This window comes from Rhineura floridana, chromosome 3, assembly GCF_030035675.1.
Source record: "Rhineura floridana isolate rRhiFlo1 chromosome 3, rRhiFlo1.hap2, whole genome shotgun sequence".
Classification (NCBI taxonomy): Eukaryota; Metazoa; Chordata; class Lepidosauria; order Squamata; family Rhineuridae; genus Rhineura; species Rhineura floridana.
Window position 1 is genome coordinate 203,818,227 of NC_084482.1, and position 18,888 is coordinate 203,837,114.

At 42.1% G+C, this 18,888-nt stretch overlaps 1 protein-coding gene across 1 annotated transcript in view; it reads left to right on the plus strand.

Annotated features, from left to right (window-relative positions):
• LOC133378880 (uncharacterized) overlaps positions 1-16,977 on the plus strand; it is a 38,864-nt gene extending 21,887 nt beyond the window's left edge. The window contains exons 9-12 of the mRNA XM_061613493.1: positions 3,207-3,327; positions 4,213-4,310; positions 5,491-5,662; positions 13,538-16,977. Coding sequence (XP_061469477.1) covers positions 3,207-3,327; positions 4,213-4,310; positions 5,491-5,662; positions 13,538-14,628 — 1,482 coding nt within the window. The 3' untranslated portion in view covers positions 14,629-16,977. The remainder of the gene's footprint in view (positions 1-3,206; positions 3,328-4,212; positions 4,311-5,490; positions 5,663-13,537) is intronic.
• The last annotated feature ends 1,911 nt before the right edge of the window (positions 16,978-18,888 follow it).

Genomic DNA, 18,888 nt, shown 5'->3' on the forward strand with positions numbered 1-18,888 from the left:
ATATGCATGGAGAAGGGGCCAACGTATACTGCTGAGAAAAATTCTACCTCCTCTGAATAAGTGTGGTTTGGCTCCAGGTGCTTTGGTTTTGTCAAGAACCCTTGAAACACAGGAAAAAAAAGGTCTCTGGGTAACAAAGTTACCCACACTCATACCCCAAACACAGACAATGTTTTTGCCACGTCTGGATGAAGGGTTTTTGTTGTTGTTATGTGCCTTCAAGTCAATTTCGACTTATGGCGACCCTATGAATCAGTGATCTCCAAGAGCATCTGTCATGAACCACCCTGTTCAGATCTTGTAAGTTCAGGTCTGTGGTTTCCTTTTTGGAATCAACCCATCTCTTGTTTGGCCTTCCTCTTTTTCTATTCCCTTCTGTTTTTCCCAGCATTATTGTCTTTTCAAGTGAATCAAGTCTTCTCATTATGTGTCCAAAGTATGATAGCCTCAGTTTCATTATTTTAACTTCTAATGATAGTTCTGGTTTAATTTGTTCTAATACTCAATTATTTGTCTTTTTCGCAGTCCATGGTATCTGCAAAGCTCTCCTCCAACACCACATTTCAAATGAGTTTATTTTTATCTTATTATACAGCCACAAGAGTGGCTGTATACTATAGTCAGCATGGATTTAAATTGAAAATACCCCCCATGCCATTCTGATGCTTCCCACAAGCTCATTCAAAACAAAACCTTACCAAGCTTATAGTCCTGAACTCAGAAACGCTTGCTTTAACAACCCTCTAAATTTTCATGGCAATACACAAAACAGTCAGAGAGAATCAAGAGTTCAAAGTGTAAAAAGAGAGGGGAAAAACAAGCCCCCTTTTGGACTTTTTTCTGTCAGAGTTCTCATAATCTTGTTGAAGTTCATTAAAAATCAGCCATGTTCACAGAGTACCTATAATCCTAATACTGATCTTGCCCCATACTCTGACCTTCATCTTCTGCAGTTTAAAAGTTTAAAAAATCCCTGGCTGATTTTTAATTAATTTAAGACTTTTTGCATAGAACTCAATGATAATGTTGGGCATGCTCAGTAAGGACCAACTGTCAGTGTTCTAAAAGCCAGCTGCTTGGCTTGGCTAATCAGGGGGCTACATCCATGCCAGACCTTTATTTCACTTGAGACAGTATGGCTTTCCCCAAAGAATCCTGGGAAATGTAGTTTGCGAAGGGTGCTGAGAGCCTCCTGTTCCACTGACAAAGCTCCAGTGGTCAGAGTGGTTTAACAGTCAGCCTCTCTGATTGAAGCTCTTTGAGTGGAACAGAGCTAGCAACTCTCAACACCATTCACTAACCACACTTCCCAGGATTCTTTGGGAGAAGCCATGATTGCCTAAAGTGAAATAAAGGTCTGGTGAGAATGTGGCCAGTGACAGCTTTGGTTTAAATTTGGGGGGGAGGCTACATGTGCCTGCTGTAGAATAAAAAGGAATGAATGAAAAGCAATGATACTGTTCACAGTGTTTTCCTTTTGGAAAGAAAAGGGGCTTCACCTCTGCCCAGTGCGCACCCACCCAATCTCCTCCCCTCCCCCTCCGCTTCCTGCCCTGCTCCTCCCCCCTGCCCCTCCCCAATGTCAGTTTTACTAATCCTAACATGATTGCACAGAAATAAATCCCATTGAACTCAAAAAGTATGCAAATGATCAGACCCACCCTCCTCCTCCCTCCTATCCTCTCCCTCCCCCTCCCCTCCTTCCCCCTGGTCAGTTTTACCTATCTTAAGCATGATTGCACAGGAGTAAATACCATTGAACTCAATAGGCATACAAATGATCAAACCACCCCTCCCCTCCTCCTCCCTCTCATCACCTCCCTTTTGCCCCTTGCCTCCCCCTTCCTTTGCCCCTGCCCTTCCAATCCCCTTGTTCCCCCTCCCCCTCCTTCGCTCCCCTCCCCCTCCCTCGCTCCCCTCTCCCCTCCCTTTCTCCTTCCCATCTTTGGAATCTCAAAGATGTATCTTTTCTATTTAGTTCTTTGTTTTTCCTTATTTTATTTACAAATTTTATAAACTGCTTGATCAACTCTCTCTGAGTGGCATATAATAAAATTATGTATTTTTTTATAAGAATACATACTGCAGTTTTGTAAAAGCAAAATATGAGATGGGTGTGAAACTATAAATACCTGCATATAAATATAAATATAACCCACATAAAAACCAAAATCGCAGATCACTGGCTAACTGTAGCAGAAAGAATTTTTTTAAACAAATGTTTAAAAAATAATACAGAAGATGTTTGCTGAAACTTGAAAGAGCATTTCAAGACTGGACTGATATTACAGATAAAACACAGCTAATAGTCAGAAACCAAGTGTATGTGTGTATACACACATGCACAAACACACACATATATGAAGCCATCATCATCATCATCAGAAACAAGATAAAACCAATAAAACTTTAAAAACAAATCTAAAGTTTGCTGCCTGACCTTTAGAAAATTACTATCTTGGAGAAAGGCCTGAAATTAGAAATGATTGGATAATCCGTTTAACCATATCCATAACTCATGATTCATCAATGAGTGTAAATATATTCTTGGGAAAAGATAGGTCAGTATATGATATATTGACACACCAGTAGTTACATATAGTGACAAGATTGAGTTTTATATATATATATTGACTACTGAAGAAGACTCATAGGGTAGAAATGTAGTTAGTCTATAAAACAACTGTTCGTTATGTGTCTTCGTCATACTATTGCTGGCTATATCAGCTGATATTGGGATCTAATTATATATGTATGTACGTGTGTTCATTCTAAATAACAAATATTTTAGACATTTTATTCATTGGTTACATATCTTCTTTCCCTCCCCCCCCCCGTATTTTTATATGCATATAATTGGGTTGAGGAGATTAAAGTTTAATATTCTTTATTTATTTACATTGGAATTATATTTTGTAGATTTAGTTACGCATAACCAATTTTGCACTTTTATTTACCTCTTGAGGATGGTTTTTTCCCGCTTGTTCTTTTACCTTATGGGGTATTCACGATTGCATAGCTTAATTGGTCTTGGAACAGCCTCACAAGAGCCAGTGAACTCCTAAGATCTTTTTTGATTTTAAAAAAAAGTTCCTTGAATTGTACCCACGAGAGAATGAAGGAAACAGAATGTGTCTCTTGCCTATAGCAGTTCCTCTCCCAGGCATTTCTCTCTGTACTGACTGGGATTATCCTCCCTCTTTCAGGGGCTGTTGAAGGAGGAAAGTGTGGATTTCCTGAATACTAAGGAGGAGCCCCTGAATGCTGCGCAGGGGCAGATCCACAAAAAAGCCAAGCGAAATGGTGACGGGGAGATCATTGTGCCAGGTAAGGATTCGCTGCGCAGCTGTTAAATGTTTGCCTCTGGGTTTGTGAGATGCTTGGGCTGACCAGATGACGGCCAAGGCTCCAGTACCGATACTAGTCTTGTAGACAAGGGAATTTGGGCAAATGTAGCTTATCATACAGGGGATCGGAGACCCCTGTTCCATGCCACTGTGGAAGGTAAAGGATGCTTGGCCTCTTTTTGCATCCGATGCAAAGTGCCAGATCTAGTTATCTCTACCATGACAAGATTTGGCTACAAGAAATAACTTAGCAATGCCCGGGGTGCTAGAGATCAAAGCAGAGCTCCCTTGAACAAGTCAGCTGCTGTGCACGTGAAATGGAAATGGCCTGTCTTCAAGTCGATCCCGACTTATGGCGACCCTATGAATAGGGTTTTCATGGTAAGCGGTATTCAGAGGGGGTTTCCCATTGCCTTCCTCTGAGGCTGAGAGGAAGTGACTGGCCCAAGGTCACCCAATGAGCTTCATGGCCATGTGGGGATTCAAACCCTGGTCTCCCAGGTTGTAGTCCAACACCTTAACCACTACACCACACTGCCTGTGCACATAGCGAGGGTTTTTTCATCTCCATCATGATGAGGGCCCAGCTATGAAGAAGACTCAGGAAAGAAGACTAAGAGAATCTCTGCCTCTCTTCCTGAATGGTGATGATGTACAATGGAAGCCGGCACTCCTGAGCCTTTCAAAGTGAAGAGACCAGGGATTTCAGCAGAGGCATCTTTTCCCACCACTGAATCATAACGTCCCTCTGCTGGAATCCCCTCTTGCTCACGACTCTTAAAGGGACAGAACTCCTTTGCATGTGATCACCCTCAGGACGAAGGCGCAGACTGGCTCCCCTTCTGAAATCTCCCATCCTTTGCAGGGGATGGAATCAAAGGCCCAGGTCATTCCAGTTCACTGCTTTCTCCTGAAGGACGTGGAATGGACCAACCTGGTATGAGAGAGACATGTGACATTCTGGTGAGTGAGTTTGTTCAGTACATAGGAGTCAGAGTAACAGCTTATGCTGCAATTCAGGCATGTCCAGACTTTCAGCTTATCAGATCTACTTTGTTTTTTACTGGAACCACAGGATCTACCAACCAGAGCAGGTGTGGGGAACCTTTGGCCCTCCAGATGTTGCTAAATGACAACTCCCATCAGCCCTAGCAAATAATGGCAGTGGCCACGGATGATGAGAGCATTTGGAAAACCAGAGGTTCCCCACACCTGAACTAGAGCCAGGTGCAAAAGACACACAGTTAGAATTAAAGAATAAGGTGCCCCTGAGCACTTCCTGAGCTTGGGGAGCATACCAAAGGCCTGAGTGAAAAGGAAGGTCTTTGCCTGGTGCCCAAAGATGGATAGGGAAGGTGCCAGGCATGCCTCCCTGGGGAGAGCATTCCACAGCTGGGGGCTACCACTTAAAAGGCCTGTGCTCATGTTGCCACACTGTGAGCCTCCTGTGGAAGGGGGCACACAAAGAAGAGCCTCAGATGCTGAATGCAGAGTCCAGGTCAGTTCATACAGGGAGCCGTGGTCCTTGGGATATTGAGGTCCTGAGCCGCATACGGCTTTATAGGTCAAAATCGCACTTTGAATTGAGCCCAGAAACTAATCAGTAGCCAGTGCAGCCATGCCAGAATTGGTGTTATATGCGTGGAGTGACCTACCCCAGTCAGCAATCTGGCCACTGGGTCCTGCACTAGTTGGAGTTTCCAAAGTTATTCAAAGGCGACAGCCCCACATATAATGCATTGCAGTAATCTAGTTTAGAGGCTACCAGAGGGTTGACAACAGAAGTTAGGCTATCCTTGTCCAGATATGGGCGAGCTGGGCCACTAGTTGAATCTAGTGGAAGGCACTCCGTGCCACCGAGGCCTCTTGAGCCACAAGTGACAGTGACGGATCCAGGCTCCGTACCTGCTCAGAGGGAGTGTAATCCCATCCAGAACAGGCCACAACCCCTCCATCCAGTCTAGAGGACCACCCTCTAACAGTGCCCCAATCTTGTCTGGATTAAGCTTTGTTTATTGGCTCTCATCCTGTCCATGACCATGGCAAGACACTGATTTGAATGGGAGTGAACCTGGGATGGAATGCTGAAGCTGTACCACGGAGCTACGGCCCTTCCCAAAACACTCTTTTTTTTCCTGTTAAGAAACCTAAGGGGAAGGAGGTGGCTGTCTTTTCCTGTTTGCAGGAACCCATGAACCTCAAGGCAACGGGCCTCCCTTTCCAGGTAGTCAAGCAGAATCTGACCCAGCCGGGACAACAGACTGTGGTCTGGCAAGTCCTGCAGGAAGAGGAAGGGGTGGACAGAGACTTGCAGGGTAAGGAACGCTTTTCTTCTTCTCAGGGAAATCCGTTAAACATCAGCTGATTGAACTGCTATTTGTAGCTTTGGAAAGTGCTTTGACAGAAAGAGTTGTCATTTATTTATTTGTTTGTTGAATAAAATGTATATGCTGCTTAAATGTAAAGACATCTAAGCGGGATCCCCCCCTTTTAAATTTCATAGAATCATAGAATAGTAGAGTTGGAAGGGGCCTACAAGGCCATCGAGTCCAACCCCCTGCTCAATGCAGGAATCAAAATCAAAGCATTCCCGACAGATGGCTGTCCAGCTGCCTCTTGAATGCCTCCAGTGTTGCTAGGTAATCGGTTCCAGTGCCGTATGGCTCTAACAGTTAGGAAGTTTTTCCTGATGTCTAGTTGAAATCTGGCTTCCTGCAACTTGACTCTGGGACAATCGAAAAGAGATCCTGGCCCTCCTCTATGTGACAACCTTTCATGTACTTGAAGAGTGCTATCATATCTCCCCTCAGTCTTCTCTTCTCCAGGCTAAACATGCCCAGTTCTTTCAGTTTGTTTTGTTCTGTTTAATTTGTTCTAGAAAGAAGAAAGGAATTCAGTAAATTTCAGCTGATTCGACTGCTGTTTGTAGCATTGAAGAGAGTTCTTAGAGAGAAAGAGGAAAAGCTGTAAGGAAAGGGAAAGATGGCTTTGCCTTCCCTTCCCTTCCTTTGGCTCCTGCTTTCTTCCTGTCTCTCTCCTTTTGGCTCCTTCCCCTGTGCACTGCCACTGCTGGGATGAGTAAGCATGGCAGCCACTACTGCTCTTTGGATCCCAGTGGAGGTCCATTACTAGGCCTGCAGAAAGGTCTGAGGTGGGACTGTTTGGCTTTTTTCTATATCAAACAATATGTACCTCAATTTCAAGCAGCAAAAAACACCTCAAAATTTTGCTAAACGTTATTGCAGCGCTTTCTTCCAGTTTCTTTCTCTGTCTCCAGGTCACCCGCAATGTTTTCATCAGTAGGTATGTCCCCTTTGTTAGATTATTTATCAAGCCTTGTATTTCTGCCCACAGCAAATCTGTGGAGGAGTCTGTCTCTGCTGAATTTTCTAGTTTGCAGAAGGTACCGCTAGATTTCTTCATTCAAAAATACGTCAGGTTTCTAGCCCTCTTTAGTGTCAGTATTTTAAATTAGTTATAATTACAGAGTGCCCAGTGCTGTCTGGGTCTGGTATAATTTAAAAGGACGCGAACCATACAGACCCAGATAGAAAGAGAGATTCCTCAGTAAACTTAGCAGTCATGAGATACAGGATGGGTTATCTTATGGATCAATAAAGGTAAAGGTGTCCCCGCACTTGTAGTGCGAGTCGTTTCCGACTCTTAGGGTGATGTCTTGCAATGTTTACTAGGCAGACCGTATATATGGGGTGGGCTTGCCAGTTCCTTCCCCGGCCTTTATTTGCCCCCCAGCGTATGCCGGGTACTCATTTTACCGACCACGGATGGATGGAAGGCTGAGTGGACCTCAACCCCTTTTACCGGAGATTCAACTTCCTCCTTCCGTTGGAATCGAACTATGGCCGTGAGCAGAGCTTCGGCTGCGTTAATGCCGCTTACCACTCTGCGCCACGGAGGATCATATGGATCAATAACTGGTTAAAAAACAAGAAGCGCAAGAGTGTGCATTTCCCCCTATGGCCCTTTGGTGTCTTTGGATGGTTTTCATGTCTCCCTGTCATTTCATTGCCTAGTTCAGGTGCATCCCCATCAGGACAATTACAAATATTTTCATCATTCTGTAAGGATAATCCCTCCCAAAGTAGACACAGTCCACCTCCTTCCAACATCTATTTCGTTATTTGCCCCCAAACAAAGGTCAGTTAAACTATCAAGTAGCTATTAATGGATATGAGTCATGGGAGCAATGTGCTTCCTCCAGGATGAGAGGAGCCAGGACTTTTGAGTATCACTTGCTGGGGAGCAATAGGGGGAGAGGAATATTTCTTTCGCACGGTGCATGTAGACTTTCCGAAGGCATCTGGTTGGCCACTGTCAGAAACTGGATGCTGGGCTGGATAGATACTTGCTAAGGTCCAGCAGGACTCTTTATGAAAAAAGAAAAAAGAAAGATGGATGCAGGAGAGAGGAAGAAGAAGCCAGGCAAAAGAAGGTTCCAGGCGTCTTGAAAAGAGGTCACCGGAGCATGGGCAAAATTTATATCTCTGTCTCTGGAGCTGATAGAAAGGAAATTCTGCTCCAGGTGAAGAATCCTCACTTTGGAGAAAATGAGCCAGAGGGACACACCCAGGACACTTCGACCATTTAGCCAGGAGATGCAGGAGGAAGGAGGCAAATCCAACAGGTGAGAGTGGAAGCAGCAACTGGAGAAAGAGAATGAATGTGATGAGCTCGCAGAAGGTCTTCCAGCCCCAGTTAGCCCGCCTTCCAGTGTTCATTCAAGGGGGGAAATGCCCTTTCACCAAGTATGGCAGGAGGTATTGCTACAGGCCAGAACTTGTTACGATGCATGTAAGTGAAGACCACAGTGAATGCTTCACGTCAGAGGAAAATGTCCAGTAAAGTTCAAACTTTGATGAACATCAGAGAACTATAACAGGAGAGAAATAGCATGGATTCTCTGAGGATGGGAAAGGATATGATTTGACTCTACATCAGAGTCACCATAAAGAAGAGAACAACTCTCCTGAGTGTTGGAAACGCTTGTTATACAAAGCAGTAAAGGGAACTCAACAAATTCAGTTAGAAACGAGACCATATAAATGTTCTCAGTGTGGGAAATGCTTCAGTGAGAGAGGAAACTTGAAAAGGCATCAGAGAATTCATACGGAAAAGAAACTGCATGAATGTTTTGAGTGTGGGAAATGCTTCCAAAATAAAGGAAACTTGAGGAGACATCAGAGAATTCATACTGAAGAGAAACCATAGCAATATTCTCAATGTCGGAAAAGGTTCAGGCAGAGAACGGATTTAGGGAGACATCAGAGAATTCATACTGGAGAGAAAGCATATGAATGACCTGAGTATGGGAAATGCTTCCAAAATAAAGGAAACTTGAGAAGACATCAGAGAATTCATACTGGAGAGAAACCATACAAATATTTGCAATGTGTGAAAAGGTTCAGGAAGAGAATGGATCTGAAGAGACATCCGAGAATTCATACTGGAGAGACAATTGGGAGTGTCATCATAGGTTACTCTCTGTCTCATCTCTCCTCATTTCCAGTGTTCGGATAATATTTCTCAGCCTCATACACCTCTGCATCTCCATTATGGGAATCTTAACAGTGGGCAGTTTATATCTCCCCCTGCAAGCGCAGGAAGCATTTACAGAGAATTGAGTTACATCAGAATTAAATGAAAAATGGGGGGGGGGAGTATCTCTTTGGTTTTTCTTGTGTGTGGGGGGGTAACAGTGCTATGAAATCTTTGCGGTCGTGAGGTCTTTGATTTCAACATATCTTACTAGGAGCACTGCCTTTGTGCAGAGCAGAGGATGATGAGTGACTCTTCCCTTTGTACAGGAGGCTCCATTCCTGCCACAGTCAGGCAGAAGTTAGAGATACACACACAAACTCACGCACAGAGGCCAAAGGCATTATCACAATCCAAGGACACATTGCAGCCCAACAAAAGCAGTTGATGGGGGCACCAAGTACGGCCTGGGGAGGGGCATGTGGTGAATCGGCGGGGTGTGCTTGTCTCCATCACTTTTGACTTTCATGTGGAATGTTAAAACCTTCTTAGCCCTGGCATTTGATGGCGGAAGCACATCACCTTGGACAGAGCTTGGAAGATTACTTTTAAAAAGTAATAAATTACAGTTACAGCTACATGGCCCCCCAAAAGTAGTAATTACAATTACAATTGTTCTGAAAGTAACCGATTACTTTACTTTTACTCAAAAGTAATTGCTACAATTACATTTTAGTTACTTTTTAAAAAAGAAAATTGCCTACAAGGTGCTGGCCTTGGCTGCTGCACATCTAAATAGCCTAAAACAACATTAAAAATAAGCACACACACAGAGTAGTGGAATATTTTTTTTATCCGTAAGATTAGCAGAATGGCATAACAGAATCTCACATCCCCTCACCCCACCCCCAGCAATGATGATACCCCAACACACACATTTTTTGTATGTATATATATTGCCTCCAGCTCTTTTCTCCTTCTACTCCTGTCAATTTTAAAACAATTGTTTTCTCCACGCCGTCTCGCTCTCCACCTCCTCCCTCGTTGCCTCCTAAGCACCCATAGAGCATGAAGAAAGAACAACGCTGCACAGAAGCCCAATTTGAAGCACATGATTTTTATTCACAAATCAGAGGAGCAGAAGACTCCCCCTGCTCTCCCCCAAGTAATGCACAGAAGTAATGCTGGAAACATTACAATTACTCCTCAAAAGTAATGAAGTTACTACTATTACCAGCAAAATGTAATGAAGTTACCCACTCATTACTCAAAAAAGTAATAAATTACAAGTAATTCGCTACTTGTAACTAGTTACTTCCAAGCTCTGACCTTGGAGTAGATGCAGAGCTTGGAAAAGTTACTTTTTTGAACTACAAGTCCCATCAGCCCAATCCAGTGGCCATGCTGGCTGGGGCTGATGGGAGTTGTAGTTCAAAAAAGTAACTTTTCCAAGCTCTGGATTTGGGTTACTACTGGCTCCACCACATGGCCCATGGTTCTCAACTGAGAAAACCAACCACACTGAAGTCTGAATAATGTTTTAGGAAATGTTCTGTAATCCATTTGCTTTTCCTTTTATCTGTATGTCTTCACTCACATTGCAAATGTATAAATGTGAACAAAATTTGTATTTTAGGTATGTATAGCAACAGTTTAATTTATTTAGCTTTATTTTATCTCAGAAGAGCAAAGAATGTACTTATTCACTTTGTATTTAATGTATTTCAATCTAGATTATTTCTTTTGTAATACTGAATTTATGTACATTGTTGGTTTTTGTCCTGCTTGAATTTTTTTATGTTTTGTAAACTGACTTCTCTGTGTTGTAAGCCATTTTGGCTTCCACACCAGCTTGGTGTGGAAAGGTGGCATATAAATGAATCAATCAATCAACTCCTGGGAAATTGAAGATTACTGGTGGAAGAATGTTTTTCATTGTAATTTTAGAATATTTTAACTGTGTTTTTAGAATGTTCTTAATGGTGTTTAGAATGTTTTAATGTTAATTATGTTTTGAAATATTTTAATTGTGAAGTTAGAATGTTTTAAAAAAAATCTTGCATGTTAAATTGATTGGTTTTTATCTTTGCCGCCCTGGTCTCCATTGGGAGAAAGAGCAGGATAGAGATTCACTCACTCACTCACTCAATCAATCTAATTCCAGGGACTAGATGGAGGACTGGAGGGCCGCATTTGGCCCCCAAGCCTGAGGTTCCTCATCCCTGCTTCAGGCAGTTAAGGACATCCTTTCTGAGCTGAGGTGGCAGATCTGTACCGAGTATCCAAAATACAGCTACATACTGAGTTGTATCCAACTAGGAGCTACTCAAATTAATGAACCTAAATTACTCGTGTGTATTAACTCTAATGGGTCTGTCTTGAGTAGGAGTAACACTGGATACAACCCTATGCTTTGTCTAAGGATGTTATGATACTGGCAATTTTCTTTTCAGATCATCTCTTAATATTCCTTCCCATAGAAGTTGTCTCAGTGAGTTCTGTGAACCACAACCCCAAGATCTCTTTCTTGGTTAGCAATCATCACATCAAATCCCATCTGGGTATATGTGTAACTAAGATTTTTAGAGGATGTCATTGTATAAAACACTAAAAAAAAATCAAATAAGAAACTCCAAGAATTGAATAAATAGATGATAAAATAATTAAATCTTCACAATGTCACCCTTCAGTCCATTCATATCTAATATTGCAACCTTCACCTTTTTCTCCCATATTGGAAAAAAATTATAAAAATTGAAAATACCTTAATATTTATTTTATTCTGCCTTATTTCTTTTGAAGAAAATATGTCAACTTCAAGCAGCTAGTAAGACATTATTAGGGATTATTACAACACTTACCCCAGGATCTCTGTGGAGTTTCCTAGATTTGCAGAAGGTGGAATTGGGTTCTTTTTTAAAATGTGCCTGAACTAACTTTTGCAGGAAGGGGGTCTGAGGAACCAAGACAAATAGCGGTGACAAATTTCTAGGCTTCATAGACAAAATAAAAACTGACAAATCACCAGGTTCAAATGACATCCACCTGAGAGTTCTCAAAGAACTCAAATGTCAAATTGCTGATTATCTAACATAAATAGGTAACGTACCTCAGATATGGCTCCATACCCGAGGACTGAAAAGTGGAACACCAATTTTTTTAAAAAGGATCCAGAGGAGATCTTGGAAATTACAGGCCTGTTAGCTTAACATCTGTCCTGGGAAAACTGGTACAAAGGATTGTTAAAGGTAAAATAACCAAGCATATAGAAGAACAAGCCTTACTGAAGCAGAGCCAGCATGGCTTCTGTAAGGTTAAGTCCTGTCTCATCTATTAGAGCTCTTTGAGAGTGTCAGCAAGCATATAGATAGACGTGATCCAGTTGATACAGTGTACCAGACATAGTGTACTTGGACTTTTGACAAGGTACCTTACCAAAGACTCCTGAATAAGCTTAGCAATCATGGAATAAGAGGAGAGGTCCTCTTGTGGATCAGGAACTGGTTAAGTAACAGGAAGCAGAGAGTCGGAATAAATGGGAAGGTTCTCCCAGTGAAAGGAAATGAGTGAGCAACGTGGTGGTCAAGTTTGCTGGTGATACTAAATTGGGTAGCTAAAACAAAAGGGATTGCAAAGATCTCCGAAAGGACCTCACCAAACTGGGTGAATGGGCGGTAAAATGGCAAACGCAATTCATTGTAAAGTGATGCATGTTGGGGTAAAAAATCTTAATTTTACATACACACTCATGGGGTCTGGCAGTGACTGACCAGGAATGAGACCTTGCGGTTGTAGTGGATAACTCAATGAAGATGTTTACCTCGTGGGTGGCAGCTGTGAAAAAGGCAAATTCCATGCTAAGGATCATTAGAAAAGTAACTGAAAACAAATCTGCCAATATAATGCCATTGTACAAATTTACATTTGGAATGCCGTGTATAGTTCTTGTCGCCTCACCTGTTTGTCCCACCAATAGTGGAAGCCCTTTGAATAGGAGCTTGAGACAGAATCTTTTCCCCCAGTCCCTGAAAGTCCTTGCCAAGGGAGGCCCAACTAGCCCCACCTCTGATAATCATCCACCGGCAAGCAAAGACATTTTGATTTGGACAGACCATCAACTGACCTTTAGAAATATGAAACTGGTTTCAACAGGTTGTTTTATAACTTAGTGTTTTATTGCTGTACTATTGTATTACTGAATTTTTAATACTTTATTCAAGTTGAGTTATTTTTTTTAGATGCGCTGAGCACCATTTGATGGAAAAGCAGGATACGAATTTAACAAACAGTCTGTCCCCTGCTAAGTTTTCAAGCTTTCATAACATGGCATTGGATTCCTGATTTCAAAGTACAGCAAGGTTCTAGGCTTGTGATGATTAATATTTTAATTAATTGAGTATAAATTAAACTTTTATTAACTCTTCTTATTTTATCTATTTATTATTTAACTTATTAAACTGTCATAAAGCACCGGATCATGCGTGGGTGTTCTACAACAAACGACACAGACCCAGATAGAAGAGAAGGTTCCTGAATAAAATTAGAAATAAATGGATGAGGGTGTAGAAGCAGGAAAGAAATAGTGTTGTAGCAGAGAGGGAAGTACCATAGAAGGAGATGCTATGCAAAAAGAGATTACATCTTCCAAAGAGGCCACAAGAGCCCGGGCAAAATTCCTCTCTCTGTCTTTGCAGGTGCTGGGAAAGGAAGTCAAATCAAGGTGGAGAATTCTGAGTGTGGAGGAAATTGGCCAGAGGGCACACAGTGGACTGCACCGCAGATGAGCCGCGGGAATGTGATAGAGATGCCTGAGATGCAGGAGGAAGGAGGTGAATCCAAAGGGCAACAGTGGAAGCAGCCAATGGAAAGAGAGAATGAATGTGGTCAGCTGACAGAAGATCTTCCACCTGCGGTTGGCCATCCTTCCGAAGTAGACACAAGGGGGAACATGCCCCTGTTCTCTAAGTACGGCAGGAGGTATCGCTACAGACCAGAGCTTGTTACGATGCATGTAAGCGAAGGCTACAGTGAATGTCTCGTGTCAGAGGGAAACATCCAGCAAAATCCATATTTTGATGAACATCAGAAGACTACAGCGGGAGAGACAAAAGGAGAATTCTCTGAGTGTAGGACAGGAGGTAATTTGCCTAGACCACAGAGTCACCATGCAGAAGAGAACTCTCCTGACTCTGGAAAGAGCTTTAATTTCTCACTGAAGAGAAATCCTGGAATTCAAGGTGAAGGGAGACCCTGTGAATGTCCTCACTGTAGGAAATGCTTCAGTCAGAGGGAACATTTGATGAACCACCAGCAAGTTCATAATGAAGGGCAACAGCACGAGTGTCCCGAGTGTGGGAAGAGCTTCATTTCTCCAGGCAATTTAAGAAGACATCAGAGATATCATTCTGGAGGGAAACCTCACGAATGTTCTCAGTGTGGGAAATGCTTCCGTCAGAAAGGTGCATGGCTGAAACATCAGAGAATTCATACTGGAGAGAAACCTTACAAATGTCCTGAGTGTGGGAAATGCTTCATTTGGAGAACAGATTTGAAGAGACATCAGCAAATCCACAGTGGGGAGAGACCATACCAATGTTCTGTGTGTGGGAAAAGCTTCCGTCAGAGAGCAAATTTGATAGGACATTGGAGGACCCATACAGGAGAGAAACCGTTCACATGCCCAGAGTGCGGGAGAAACTTTTCTCGGAGGGGTACCTTGATCAGACACCAGAGAACTCATAGGGGAGCAAGTGTCGGAAGAGTTTCATTCAGTAAGATAAAATGAATAGGCTTTGGAGGAACCATGGTGGCCATTGATAGAATCAGCAAACTATTTTTCCCAAAGAGCCATTTTGAGAATTGAGTGAGGGGAACCCTTTTATCCCAGTTCAGTCACTGGAACCATCTGGAGGGGTGCTGTTAGTCCCATGTGTCTCAGAAACTCAATTGGCTTCAGTAGCAAGTTGGGCATTTAGGCTGTGTACACACCATGCATTCAGTGCACATTTAAATCACATGGCTTCCTCCAAAGAATCCTGGGAACTGTAGTTTACCCCCTCACAGAGCTACAATTTCCATCACCCTTAACAAACGACAGTTCCCAGGATTCTTTGGGGGAAGCCATGTGCTTTAAAGGTACTTCAAATATACGGTGTATATGTAGCCTTAGCGTCGCCCGTCTCCTGTTGTGGAATACTCTCCCAGCAGAGATTCAGCAGCCATCCTCGCTGCTAATGTTCAGACGTCTCTTGAAGACAGCCTTGCCATAAGATTCTGTTGCCACAAATCCCCTTTTCTCCCTACCTATTTCACCCTCGGGTTGGCAACTGGTTGACATTTCTCAAGATCCTCCACAAGAGAGTTAAATTCTATACCAGGGGTTGTTGGACTCCAACTCCCATCAGGCCCAGCCAGCATGGCCAATAGTCAGAGATGGTGGGAGTCCAGTGATCTCTGGAGGACCCACAGGCTTCCCACTCCCATTTGGCACAAAGAATTGCCATAGCAAATGTCAACCTATTAGTGCAAATGAGCTGCTTTTGGCTAGAATTCTGAGCATGTGGCCTGCAACATGAAGACTTCTTTATGAGCAAAGCTGCTTCAGATGAAACCGTTTTCCCGGTCTTACTTTTTCCATATGGAGCTCTGGACCAGGGAGAATGCTGGAACCGCCACAGACTACAATGTGGGGACAATTACAATTCTTGCTTATTATGATGCCTGCCAGAGAGAATCTCAATGAGTATCCAGGTGTGGGTGGATGTGAATTTTTACTAAAAACTATCAATGCAGGTAAGAAGATGCAGCTAGGAAACGAATCAGAGAGAAGTCTGCAAATAGAGATAATTTGATTGGCCATCAAATTCAACAAATCAACTTACTTATTTTTTGTTGTTGAAATGAAATGGACTGCCTTCAAGTCGATCCCGACTTATGGCGATACTATGAATAGGGCTTTCATGGTAAGCGGTATTCAGAGGGGGTTTCCCATTGCCTTCCTCTGAGGCTGAGAGGCAGTGACTGGCCCAAGGTCATGCAGTGAGCTTCATGGCTGTGTGGGGATTCCAACCCTGGTCTCCCAAGTCGTAGTCCAATACTCTAACCACTACGCCACACTGGCTCTCCTTTTTTGTTGTTACGTGCCTTCAAGTCTACGACTTATGGCGACCTTATGAATCAGTGACCTCCACTAGCATCTGTCATGAACCACCCTGTTCAGATCTTGTAAGTTCAGGTCTGTGGCCTCCTTTATGGAATCAATCCATCCCTTGTTTGGCCTTCCTCTTTTTCTACTCTCTTCTTTTCCCCCCAGTGTTATTGTCTTTTCTAGTGAATCATGTCTTCTCATTATGTGTCCAAAGTACGATAACCTCAAGGTATTGATATCCCATCCCTTAGCCAAAAGGGCTCTCAGAGTGGGCTTTTTGTGCTAAGGTGGCCCCTGCCCTCAGGTGCACAATCTGAAAAGACATGACACACAAGAAAAAATGAGTGTGAGGGAGGAGGGAAAACAAGTTCAAGCACAAGTTCTTAAAGTTACTGAGATTGTAGCCAGCTTTGTTTTACTTAAGAGTAGACCTGCTGAAATTAATGGGCTTACATTAGTCATGCACATTCATTTCAGTGGGTCTACTCTGACTGCGACTGGATATAACTTGCAAACGCAGTGGAGACAGTATTTCTCAGCTTCATACCCCTCCCTGTTAGGATCATAGAGATCATAATACTGGTCAGTTTAGTTCCCCTCTGCTAGTACAGGAAGCATTTAGAGATTATTATTTTTTATATTAAAAACTTCAAAAAGAATATAACTCTCCTTTTTTTGCTTTTAGCGTTTGTGTATAGTGCTGCCAAGTCTCTGTAGCCCGTAAGTGCTTGATTTCAACATTGCCTCCTATGGCCAATTAAAAAAAATTTTTTTTATTGATTTTCATTTTACAAATAACAATAAAAACAATACACACCAACAGTTGAGGAGGGAGAAGTCAGGATTGTTCCAATAAGGCATCACAAGTTATAGACTGTTAATCAAAAGAGTCTTTCCAGAGATGAATGTGAGTCAAAGGAAGACGAAATCCATGTTCAAGAGTATCTGCACATTGTATGAAAATAAACCAAGTTTCATAACATTTTACAGATGTATGTTAAGTCTTTCTGTTTTTTAACTGCCATGTCAATTTTTTTCACGAGGGCAACCTGCCACACTTGTTCATGCTAATCAAGTCCACATCCAGCATTTAGCAGTAGTCAATTTTGCAGCTGCCAGCAAAATCATGAAATGAAATCCTTGTGCATTAAAGTTTGACTTGAACCATCATAAACTGATAGAAGAGCTAATATAGGGATAGTAATTGCTTTGTAATTTGTCCAATTTCTCTGAAAATCTTCACCCAAAAAGAATTAATTTTAGGACCTAATCGCCATAGATGGAAATAGGTTTCACTAAGTCACAATTTTGCCAACATTTATTATCAACAGATTTAGCTATTTTACCCATAACAGGTACAAGGTCATATACCAGCAGTGGAAAATTTTCAAATGTTTTCCTTATTCTGATGGTGGTGGTTATGGGCTTTCAAGTCGATTACGACTTATGGTGACCCTATGAATCAGCGACCTCCAATACCAGCTGTTGTAAACCTGTTCAGATCTTGTAAGTTCAGGTCTGTGGCTTCCTTGATGGAATCAATCCATCTCTTGTTTGGCCTTCCACTTTTTCTACTTCCTTGTTTTTCCCAGCATTATTGTCTTTTCTAGTGAATCATGTCTTCTCATTGTGTGTCCCAAGTATGATAACCTCAGTTTCATCATTTTAGCTTCTGATGATAGTTGTAGTTTAATTTGTTCTAACGCCCAATTATTTCTCTTTTTCGCATTCCATGGTTTGTGCAAAGCTCTCCTCCAACACCACATTTCAAATGTGCTTTTTTCACTGTCCAACTTTCACATCCATACATAGAGATCAGGAATACCATGGTCTGAACAGATAGTTTTAAATTATGCAGAATTCCAGACTCCCCCCAATTCATTGTGAGGAAGGCTAATTACCATATTACCATACTAAAGGATACCTCCAGCTGATCTGTTTATTGAGCATTTATCCTGATTTACTTGCACAATGCTTACAGGGAGGTTAGACTATGTCCAGTCTTTCTTGAGCATTCGTTCTGATTATGGGGTGGTTATACGGCAATAATAAGCATTCATCCTGATTTGCTTGCAGAATGTTTATAGTCTTCCTCATTAGTCATTCATTCAGCCTGCACTTTTCAACACATTCCCTCATTACTTTTCCAAAGTCCCCAAAAATTCCAATTCTTTTTTAATTTTTTTATTTAAATAAATACATAAAGTTATAACAGGGGAAAGAATAATAATTACTTACATAGATGTGTTAACTCCTTGCAATAAAGGAAACCAATTTTATGGATGCACGTTATCTTGAAATTTGTAGTTCCAATACATCAGAAAGATAGTCCAGCATTCCATAAACCTATTTGCCTGTCCATACTTCTCTTTCTTTTTGTATTAATAAATATATTTGTATACTGTTAGTTTATTTTTTTTAAAAACATCAAAGCAGTTTACAACCAATAAAAAAATACAATGAAATCCATTAAAAATAGAGTAAAATCAAAGGTCAGCTATTGCAAAAAGACATCTTCTGAATTACCTGCATAAGGCTGGTGGAAAAAAAAGGTTTTCAGCAGGCTTTTAAAGGTTAAAACAGAAGGTGCCTGCTGAGAGCTGGGCCCATGACCACTGGAAGCTCTTTCCTACAATAGGACCGCTTAGGATACTTAAAAGAGAACTCAATTTAAGGGAGCAGATTGTGACATAGAATCATAGGGTAGTAGAGTTGGAAGGGGCCTTAAAAGGCCATCAAATCCACCCTCCTGCTCAGTGCAGGAGCACTTCCCTTACCTGTGTCTGTTATTAGTAGCACTTCCTCTCCCAACGATTTCCTTCTATGCTGAGTGGGCTCACTGTCCCTGTTTCAGGGATAGTTGCAGGATGTCTATAGCCAGTATGGCCAACAGTGAGG